This window comes from Epinephelus moara, chromosome 18 (assembly GCF_006386435.1).
Source record: "Epinephelus moara isolate mb chromosome 18, YSFRI_EMoa_1.0, whole genome shotgun sequence".
NCBI classification, from domain to species: domain Eukaryota; kingdom Metazoa; phylum Chordata; class Actinopteri; order Perciformes; family Serranidae; genus Epinephelus; species Epinephelus moara.
Window position 1 is genome coordinate 2,810,564 of NC_065523.1, and position 10,720 is coordinate 2,821,283.

Here is a 10,720-nt window from a genome sequence, read left to right on the forward strand (position 1 = left end):
TGTCTCAGTGCTATGATGCACTCTAAATCCTGACTGAAATGCCTCAAATAAATTATTGTCATGGAGAAAATCACACAGCTGGTCTGCGACTACTTTCTCAAGGATCTTTGAAAGAAAGGGAAGATTAGATATTGGTCTATAGTTGGCTAACACCTCTGGATCCAGGGTGGGCTTTTTTAGAAGAGGTTTAATTACAGCTAGCTTAAAAGACTGTGGTACATAGCCTGTTAATAAAGATATATTGATCATGTCTAATAAGTGAGTGTCAACTAAAGGTAAGACTTCCTTAAGTAGCCTAGTTGGGATGGGATCTAAGAGACACGTTGATGATTTAGATATATATATCTGACTGATCTTTAATGAAAGCTGTTGTCTTGTATTTTTTTCCTCTGACAATATTAACCTTACAGTCAGACACAATTTAGTTAACCTGTGTAGCTGAGGGGACAGGTCTGACAAACTCATATGAGGCTGATTTACATGAGAATTCATGTAAAATGGAGGTTGAACTATGAACATAAATTACAGAAAGCCTGTAAAGTATTTCAGTAAATTAATCTCATAATTAAAACAAATGGAGACTGAGAACAAACTGATATCTCCCTCTCCCCTCTCCACACACATGCACATACCTCACCTCCTGATGCTTTCCTTGTAGGTCAGTTAAACAGGGTAGTTTTATACAGTTTATGGCAGCAACAGTCATGTTTACAACAACAAAGTCACTATTTAAAACCCAGTAATATCTCACTGGAATATAAATATTCCTCCTGACATCACAATACTGAGTGAAGAAAGTCATGTTATCTCAGCATGAAGACAAACCTCAGTATCAGTCATTCATCCTGCTCTCTGTCCCTCCTCTACTGAGGACACTCACTGTCTGCAGGTCGGCTGCCTCAGGTACATGTTCAGATAAAGTGTTAGCCTACATACAGACAGCTTTCATTTTAGTTTGTCTTTAACACTTTGCTGTTAGCCTCGCGAGCACCATGTGCTTGTGTCAACCGCGATCGTAAATCATAGTGGTGAATGAGAGAATCATATTTCAAGACAGAGCGGGTTGAAATATGGCTTTCTACATGCTGATCACATGTATCGATAAAGTATTGGCTTGGCTGGCAGAGGTTTCGCATCGCATTTACTTACAGTAACAAGCGTAGTTGTTATCAACTAGAGTGATCTTGAAGTTATATATTCCCTTCATCTGCACCACGGCCTCTCTGCTGTTGTCTGACTTCACTCTATTGAGTTGAGTTGAGTGCCTTGGCAGACTTTGCAAGGGCAGAGGGTGGATATTTGGATTCAGCCTCCGACTTCACTGCAACTTGTTGTCACCACCTCCTACTGCAGCTGCCTGCTCTCGTCCACTTTCCAGGCGAGGCACAGTTCATCTCAAACAAGCCTACTGATGAGTGTAGGTGACGTGATCCTCGCAGTTAACTAATCACTCACACTGGACTTTATCTGGACTTTCCCCCTCTCACACACTTTGGCCAACACTGGCGGACTCGCTCCCTCGTTTTACAACATTTGTTCTGATGTCTTCATATATGCTAGCAGGAAATGTTGCTCTGTCTCCACCTGTCTCTGTCTCTCTCTCACACCTTCCGTGTGTGTGTGTGTGTTTGTGTGTGTGCGTGCGCTGTGAGAAGGAGGTCAGCCCTGACAAGCAGAGAGCAGGTTCATGCCAGGCTCGAATCAAACCCACCACTGGTGATGTACGCATCGTCTCATTTGATGTTACCCAATAAGAATCCAGAATGTCATCGCATTTTTTTTTCTCAATAGACGCAGGTGTCAAAGCCGTGTTGACAGGAAAGAGGCAGAGGAGAAAACCGCAAAATCACCTGGGGCGGTGCGGGCGGGGCATCAAGGCCACTGTGGCCTTAGGGCAGATATTTTTTTCAAGGGCACAGAGCCAAATTAGGAGGGCACTGCCATGGCCCTCGTGGCCCTCGTGAAATTCCTGCCCTGGTAGGCACTGTTCATCAACTTATATGACATATATGTGAATATGACAGCAGCATTAGTTGAACTTTTCTACAGCAGCGAGTAAAACAGTCTGGAGGGCTATTAGCCGCTTGAAGTCTCTGCCTTGGCAGACTTTGCAAGTGCAGAGGGTGAATATTTGGATTCAGCCTCCGACTTCACTGCAACTTGTTGTCACCACCTCCTGCTGCAGCCGTCTGCTCTCGTCCACTTTCCAGGCGAGGCACAGTTCATCTCAAACGAGCCTACTGATGAGTGTAGGTGACGTGATCCTCGCAGTTAACTAACAACTCACTCTGGACTTAATCTGGACTTTCCCCCTCTCACACACTTTTGCCAACACTGGCGGACTCGCTCCCTCGTTTTACAACATTTGTTCTGATGTCTTCATATGTGCTACATTGTAGCAGGAAATGTTGATCTGTCTCCACCTGTCTGTGTCTCTCTCTCTCTCACACCTTCCGTGTGTGTGTGTGTGTGTGTGTGTGTGTGTGTGTGTAGGCTACAGATCCACCAGGACCTGAGAGAAGACTTGGCCAAGGTGAAGACCCTTGAGGGTTTGGCTGGTGTCAGCCACCAGCTTAAGCTGCGCTGCCAGGTAAAAGCTCACAGTAGCTTTAACAATGTTCAGCAGTACCGGAGGGAGGTAAAACAAAAGCAGGAAAACTTAGAAGTTTTCAAGAAAATGAAAAATCACTCCAGTTGATATCAACAATGCAATGCTCAAGCAACAAGTGGAGTTATATTCTAAGTTGATAAGTAGGATTATTAATCGGCTGTTGCTATTTGTGTAGCATCAGACATTACTGTGACTCATTTCCACGTGGTATTAACATGCAGTCTATCTGCTACATTATCCTGATCATGACATCTCATCACACGCCACTGCATTCACACATACAGGGTTTCCAGCAGCGTATCATAGCCAAGGAAGCTATAAAAGAAGGGAAATTTCATGATGTCAGTGACAACATATGAATTTGGCATTGGAGCCAGAATTTGGTGCTACTTCTGTTGAAGTCAATAGGGCGGGCACGGCAAATCACACCATAACTAGGGCTGTATTTTTTTAAAAAAAATTTTCAATATAAAGGTTTAAAGATAAAACAGGGTTCAGCTGATGTTTCAGTGTGAGAGTGACATTCACCTAATATAGTAAACAAGCTAACTGTGGATGGATTGTAAATGTACAGTATCTCACGTAAGTGAGTACACCCCTCCCATTTTTGCAAATATTTCATTATATCTTTTCATGGGACAACACTATAGAAATGACACTTTGATATAACTTAAAGTAGTCAGTNGTGAGATACTGTATATAACAGGAACGGTAAATGATTGTTATTGTCATGTTAACGACATTGTAATTGTTTAGAAAGTGCTGCTGACGCCTATGATATGTGTCACACTAGAAGCCAGTGCTGTTATGTCACATTTCACACCTCTTTTGCTTTCATGATGCTGGCATCCTGTCTGAAATCACACACTGTAATGAAATGATGCTGCCGTTGTTTGATACTGTGTAACGCACACAGGAGGAGATAGCCAAAGGACAGGATGGGGAAGAGACGGAGGGTGGCCTGCCGTTTCCCCACTGGATCTGCCAGCCATATGTCAGACCAGCGTGAGTTACCACCCTTTGTTGGTTGAATTTTTCTCTAAGTAAACTTGTCATACAATTACCATACACCGTAGAGTCGACGTCAGCTCCACTGAAAAGTCTTTTACAAGCGTGGATAGTGAGCTTTGGCTGAGTATCACAGCAGACAGGAAAAATAAGGCATGAGAGATGGTATTTGGTAAACATTTTCAAATGGCAAATACTCCAGAGCTGAGCTCTGACTGACACCAGCAAATAATCCTGAGCACCAGTCAACAGGGACATAGTGATCTTACTGATTATGTCTTACAGGCCGAAGGAGCCAGTTGCAAATGGTAACAGCCAGGGCTCAGAGGTGAGGAAGACTGTTTGTCAGAAGAGAGCACTGGAGGACACTGATGGAACAGCTGACACACTCTCCAAAAATAAGCAGAAGAAGAGATCACGAAACCCCAACAAGAACTTCTGTCCCGAGCAGAAACGTCAGTCTAACCCGCCACCTTCACCTCAAACTGCTGACTGCCTCTTTGAAACAAGTCCAGTGTTTAAGTGTCTCTTCTCTCCTCCCACAGCCAAGTACATCAAATGTGAGCAGTGTGGGAACCCAAAGGTCAGCAGTCAGTTTAAACAGTATGTGTGTGTATGTGCACGATGGTGTACTTATATGTATCAGTCACTTTTCATTGCAGGTATCACAGATTTCCGCTCATTCAAGGAAATGGCTGTGCAGTGTTAATGAAAAAAAAGTTGTAAAGATTAACTTAGTAATTTAAGTAGTTCATCATGGTTAATCACATTTTTAGACACGTTTAAAATTCCATTATTCTGCATTTCAAAACTTTGAGGTAAAGCAATTCTTACCAGAGTGTCTTGTTTGGTAATCAAGTGAATGCAAAGAAATTTACTCTATGATCTTGACTTTCAGATGTATGTCTTTCAAATCAGTGCTGCACTGCTACAACATTGTGGTCTGATATCATGATTTAGATGTAGGAGACAACTTAGTGTGTGCTTATTCTGTAAAATACAGTGTTTTTTTTTTCAAAGGGTTACACTGTTACTGTTGATAAAGTGCATTTAAATCTGGTATTTCTTGATTATTCACTGACTTCCAGTGATTCCTGGTTTATGTGACAGTATTTGCACTTTTCAGGAGTTCCAGTTTAGTTGCTTCCTTTCATTTATACAGGTCCTGTATGTGTGAAACTACTGTTTCCAACAATGGTAACGTTTATGACAGGTCACAACATGCCAACCTGAGGATGTAGTAATAACAATAATAATAATAATAATAATAATAATACTAATGTATTTTATTTATAGGCGCCTTTCAGGACACTCAAGGTCACCTTACAAGACAATAAAAAAAACCCACAAGTAGCAATGTATCCATAGATCATAAAATCAAACAATTCAGTAATCTACAATAAAAGTTAATAAAATGACTAGACAAAATCGTAATTGTAAACACTAGGTATAAAATAATCATAATAATAGCATCATCAATATGTGTGTCTCTATTAAATCAGAGTATGCCAGCTTGAATAGGTGTGTTTTCAGATGGGATTTGAAAGTGGAAAGGGAATATTGCGAATGTCAGAGGGGAGAGAGTTCCGGGGGGGGGGGCAGAATGGCTGAAGGCTCTAGAACCCATAGTAGTCAAGCAGGCAGATGATGTGAGTGCAGAAGAGGATCTAAGAGTACAGAAGGGTGTGTAGATATGGAGGAGTTCAGGGAGGGATGAAGCATCGGCGTCGCCAGACAGATTTTACTGGGGCAAGTGCCCCTGTATTGATCTGCAGTGCCCCAGTAAACATTTCACCAGTGAAAAATTCACTTCGGACTTTTAACTCCACATAGCATACACAGTGCGGACATGGCTACTTAATATGGTAATTCATTCATGTGCTACTCCATTCACTCCTCGTACACAGTGCGCACATGGCTACGGGCCCGAACGACGCATAGTACGTCCAAATTCACACCCATTCTTCTCTATGGATTTTCTCCGCGACTGTGCGTCATAGCGAGAAGCCTATATATCACGCGAAACAGCAGAATTGTAGCTTTCCAACAAGACCAAGCACTTGTCGGTAGTCCAATGTTTTTACAGCGAAAAAAAAGTATAAATGTACACTAAAATGTTGTATAACAGAGCTTTCATACAGCTTTGCACACACATTACTCTTGGATGGATTACTCGTGAATGCAGGCTCGCACAGAAATGCCACACATATCACATGAAAGTGCAGGAGCAGAGCTTTCCATTGATACCACACACATCATTGTGCTGTCATCCCATCACGCTATAAATCCAGATTAATTGTCTACAAAACAAAAACCTGACGTATCTTACCACGTCTTAGGCTTGCGTGTGTTTCTCCCTGTCTATCCAAATTTGTAGTCCAGCTTTCAAGATGCAAATATCTCCATATTGTCCAGTTGACACTCCATCAAACTTTGTATGACAAGACCAGCCACTTCACCTTTGCATACCCAGACAACTGTAGCCTAATTATGCATGCCTGACAGGGCAGTAGTCACCATATACATTGACGGGAACATGTGTCCCCCCAAATGCCCAAAATGTCCCCCCACTATATAACTGAAACTGAAAAACAAATATTATCTTGGAGGACATCATTGCACTTGGTTGACTATTTTTCTATTATCTTAGATGTAAATATTGCATGTTTCTTTCAGATAAAACACATTTTTGACTTGTGAATGAGTCAATGGAATTTCTTGCAATAATGAAAAAATACTGGCAATCATGTCCGCCTGGCACAAACCACATGTTTTGGACAACTGTGAAGTGACAGAATGTCCCACCACCATGGTTCTTATATTGTTTTGTCACCAGAAAAATGGCTAAAAATATCTGGTTTTGTCGCCCCAAATTTGATTTTGCAAGTGCACAAGAAGGCCAAATGCATCAGTTCATTCAGGTGGTTAATCAACGATCCAGTCAACAGCATAATCTGATCTGATTGTATAGTTTAAAGCACTATTTAAGCTTTTTTATTATAAATAAGTGCTAAAACATTTTTTGCTCGCGCGCCATACATTCTCTGTGCCCCAGTACAGTCTTAAGTCTAGTGACACCCCTGGTATAAAGGGCCTTGAAGGTGAGAAGCAGAATCTTGAAATTTATGCGATATTTAACAGGAAGGCAGTGAAGTTGCTGGACCACAGCATCCATCGAGGGGGTTCTGATTATGATAGGGGCGGCTGAATTCTGGACCAACTTAAGTTTATGAAGACACTTGAGAAGAAGACCAAAGAGGACAGAATTGCAGTAATCAATACGGGATGTAACCAAAGAATGAACGAGGATGGCTGTGCTGTGAGGTGTAAGTGATTGTGAAGACGGTCAATGTTTCTTAGGTGAAAGTATGCAGACTGAGTGACATTATTGATGTTGGCCTCAAAGGACATTGTACTGTCAAGGATGACACCCAGACTCTTAACCTGAGGGGATGGATGGACTTTGTAGTTATCAATGGTTAGAGTGAAACTGTGCGGTTTAGCCAGAGTAGATTTGGTACCCACAAGGAGACCCTCAATTTTATCACTGTTGAGTTTGAGGAAGTTGCATGAAAGCCAAGATTTAATATCCAGTAAGCAGTCAGAAAGGGATTTGGAGGGGAGAGTGGAAGTAGGCCTAGTGGACAGGTAGAGCTGGGTGGCATCGGCACAACAGTGGAATTGAATACCAAATTTTCTAAAGGTATGGCCAATAGGTAGAAGGTAAATGATGAATAGAAGGGGACAGAGCCCTGAGGAACACCACTAGTAACTGGGAAAGAGTTGGATCTGAATTTGCTGATTTGAACAAAATGAGTGCGGCGGGAGAGGTATGACTTAAACCAATTTAGAGCAGTGCCAGTGATACCAATGGTAGCTAATCTTTCTAGACAGATGTTATGTGAAATGGTATCGAAAGCTGCACTTAGATCCAGAAGAATGAGAATAGTTAAAAGCCCAGAGTCAGCTGCCATTAGGAGATCATTAGTGATTTTGACCAGAGCTGTCTGAGTGCTGTGGCAGGAGCAAAAACCAGACTGAAATTGTTCAAACAGATTGTTATGGCTAAGGTGAGTGTGGACCTGAGCTGCAACTGATCTTTCAAGTATTTTAGAGAGGAATGGTAAATTTGAAATTGGACATTAGTTGCTCAAATTGTTAGGATCTGCACCAGGTTTCTTTAGTATTGGAGTTATAGCAACAGTTTTGAGAGATGTGGGCACAAGCCCAGAGGGAAGGGAGGAATGAACAATCACAGTTATAAAGGAGGAAAGGGAAGGAAGACAGAGTTTAACTAGGTTAGTCGGAAGAGGGTCTAACAGGCAGGTAGATGATTTGGATTTACGAATCAGACCAGATATTACAGCAACAGACGGAAGTTTGAAACTAGATAGGGAATGCACGGGGGGAGCACATCCCCTTAACACATAATATACTTGCGTGGTGGTATGTCTGTGCTTTGCAGTTATACCTCCAAAACATTAGTAGTCCTGGTGTTCTAGTGTGCTAGTGGGCTTTCTGTGCTGTAATGGTAAAGTGCTGTATTTTGACTGATACAAATCACACTTAAAACATGCATTAAACATGGCTTAATTGTTACCATTTCAAACAAAGTACACAAATTGGCTTCATTATAACTTGCAAGGTTCCTCAACAAAAAACTTGTCTTTTGCTGGACACATTTTCCCCACAAATAGACCATGCTAACATTATTAGCACAAGCTTATGGCATTTTACATTGTATAAATTAGCCAAGTGGCTAGCTGAGGTCTTCCTCTGCTCATATGAAGCCAGGAACAACAACAACATTTAACAAAGGTAATGTTACAAATTATGGTTCAGTTCCAACTCAAAAGTTTCTTAAAAATTGTCTTACACTAGACATGTTGTCCTCATAAGCCTATGACATTTTACATTGCATAAATTACCCTAGCAGCTAGCAGGGGTTTTTTTCTACTCGCATGAAGCCAAGCTATATCGCACAAAGAACTTAAAATGCAGGTCTGCTGTCAGTCGCTAGTTAACTATTCGGTCACTCCAAAGTAGTGCATTACTGGTAATGCATTTGCCCACTGACATCAGTCTGATTAGCTCCACCTGTGTGCTCAGCTTGTAGGTGGTAGCCCAAACTTAAAGTGTTTCGGTGATATTTTAATTCCATTTGACACAAGGTGCAGATTACTTTTGACTAGTCAACTGAGCCAATTGGGAGTTTTTCAAAGTAAAAAGAGCCATTCTTTTCCATCACTGTGACAGCAGGAAGCAGCTGTGGCGGCTTGACTACAAGTAAGGGTGCATTGAAGAGACAAAACTAGCAGCACTGATTTAAAAAAGAAACAACCTTAATTGCAGACCTTAATCGCATCGAATTAATGCTGTCAGCCCTAGTTAAAACAATACCAACTGACATACAGTTATAGGTATCTATAAGGATGTCTTTTCTTTCTGTATGTGCTTCCTTCAAGGAGTCAAAAAAGACAATCCCGATTCAGCCCCAGCAGCTGATATGGTTTCTTTTGCTCTGCAGGGAAATAAATGTGTCTTCAACCTGTGTCGAGGCTGCTGCAAGAAGAAGGCCTACAAGGAGGTGGCAGACTGTCCAAGTAGGTACATGCACAGATAACAGTCTGTGCTGATTATTTTATCACCAATATATCTGATACTAAGGGGGTTATCAAGGGAAAGTCATAATCGTAAGTCATTTTTCTAACAGAACATGATAATCAGTCAGTTTTCATCAACCACTGTTAGAGAAAACATTATCAGACGTAATGAAAATAATCCTGTCTTTGGGTGACAGGCCATGGGCTGAGGTTCAAGACCAAGGCAGAGAAACAGAAAGCTGAGGACAAGAGGAAGGAGGACGAGAGGAGGGTGGATGAGAGGACTGAGGTCTTGGCGATAGAGACAAAGAGAAGCAGCAGCTCTCCTCAGCCTATCCCATATCCAAGTACAGAGCTGCAGGTGCAGTCCAAGAACCAGCTACCACTATGAGCAGGACTAAGGCTATCTCGACATGTCCGCCTAATCAAGGTCATTTCTCTTGTGATCAGAAAGGTTAACACCCTTGAAACATTTGATGTCAAAAAATAAAAAAAAAAGGTCACACAACATCTCCGCCATCTTGGTCTTCATCAAGTGGTCTTACTGCTGTTTAGTTGAGTCCAAATGTTCATCACAGTAAGAATCTCTGGTGTCAGGCTGTTGTGTGGACCTGCTTTGATGTATTACACAAACTCCTGGGTTGTTTCAGGTGATTGAGAGAGATGCAATTGAAACTTGAGGTAACAAGGTTAGTGTGTGCATGTAGAGGTAGCGAAGGATTAGTCAGGACATACAGAATAAACAGCTGCTAAGTAACTTCAGCAGGGAAGAGACCGAAGTATGGATGGACACTGATCAGCACACCAAAACTGTAAAGTTACAGAACTATTTTTTATGTGGTGTGGAATTTCTTTTTGTATAATGGGACAAAAATTTTGCAACTAATTCTGTCATCTTTTATTTTTAAAGCCTCTGGAAACCCAAATCCACAATAGCCTTCTAACTATGTAATTTAGGGTCTTATGTACATAATATTATACATGTAAAAACAATTAGAAATCAGTTTCCATCCAAATTCGAAATATCTGTCTTATAAGTTTTTGTACATTCTTGAAATTGGGTTTGATTTGGCCGTGGTTATCTCTGAGATTTATTATGCAATAAATTCCAAACCAATCATAAATCATCTGTCAGTTGTCTCATCCCGCCCCCCAGTGGCAGTGCAACAAAACCTTTCTGCTCCAGCTAAATCTGCCTCTTTGAGTCTGAGCCAACAAACAGCTTTCTATTCTGATGTTTAGAAAATACAGATCGTAAACTTGCTGAACCGCTCGGCTGTGACCCAGCGGAGGCTCTGCCTCTGGCGGGCTCCCAGCAGCACTCGAATCAGGTTGACTGGCTCCAGAGCCCGGACAATCCGAGCCTTTGCAGCTCATGGAGCTGCAGGAAGAGGCGGCTTGTGAGCGGCCGGGCTTCCCCACCAGGCCCGGTGCCGGTGTCGGCTCGCGGGGAGGGGACGTAATGTGCACCCTTCCTCACCCCTAACCCCAACCCCAA

The 10,720-nt window shown here is 42.0% G+C and overlaps 1 protein-coding gene across 3 annotated transcripts in view; it reads left to right on the plus strand.

Annotated features, from left to right (window-relative positions):
* dus1l (dihydrouridine synthase 1-like (S. cerevisiae)) overlaps window positions 1–10,720 on the plus strand; it is a 75,786-nt gene that overhangs the window by 62,386 nt on the left and 2,680 nt on the right. Inside the window, exons 9-14 of one of the 3 annotated variants that reach the window (XM_050070265.1) lie at window positions 2,494–2,590; window positions 3,528–3,616; window positions 3,905–4,074; window positions 4,165–4,202; window positions 9,147–9,222; window positions 9,420–9,652. In XM_050070265.1, the coding sequence (XP_049926222.1) occupies window positions 2,494–2,590; window positions 3,528–3,616; window positions 3,905–4,074; window positions 4,165–4,202; window positions 9,147–9,222; window positions 9,420–9,613 (664 nt within the window). In that variant the 3' untranslated portion in view covers window positions 9,614–9,652. Of the gene's footprint in view, window positions 1–2,493; window positions 2,591–3,527; window positions 3,617–3,904; window positions 4,075–4,164; window positions 4,223–9,146; window positions 9,223–9,419; window positions 10,715–10,720 lie in introns of those variants that run through there. The other 2 variants (XM_050070264.1, XM_050070266.1) reach the window with 2 other exon arrangements.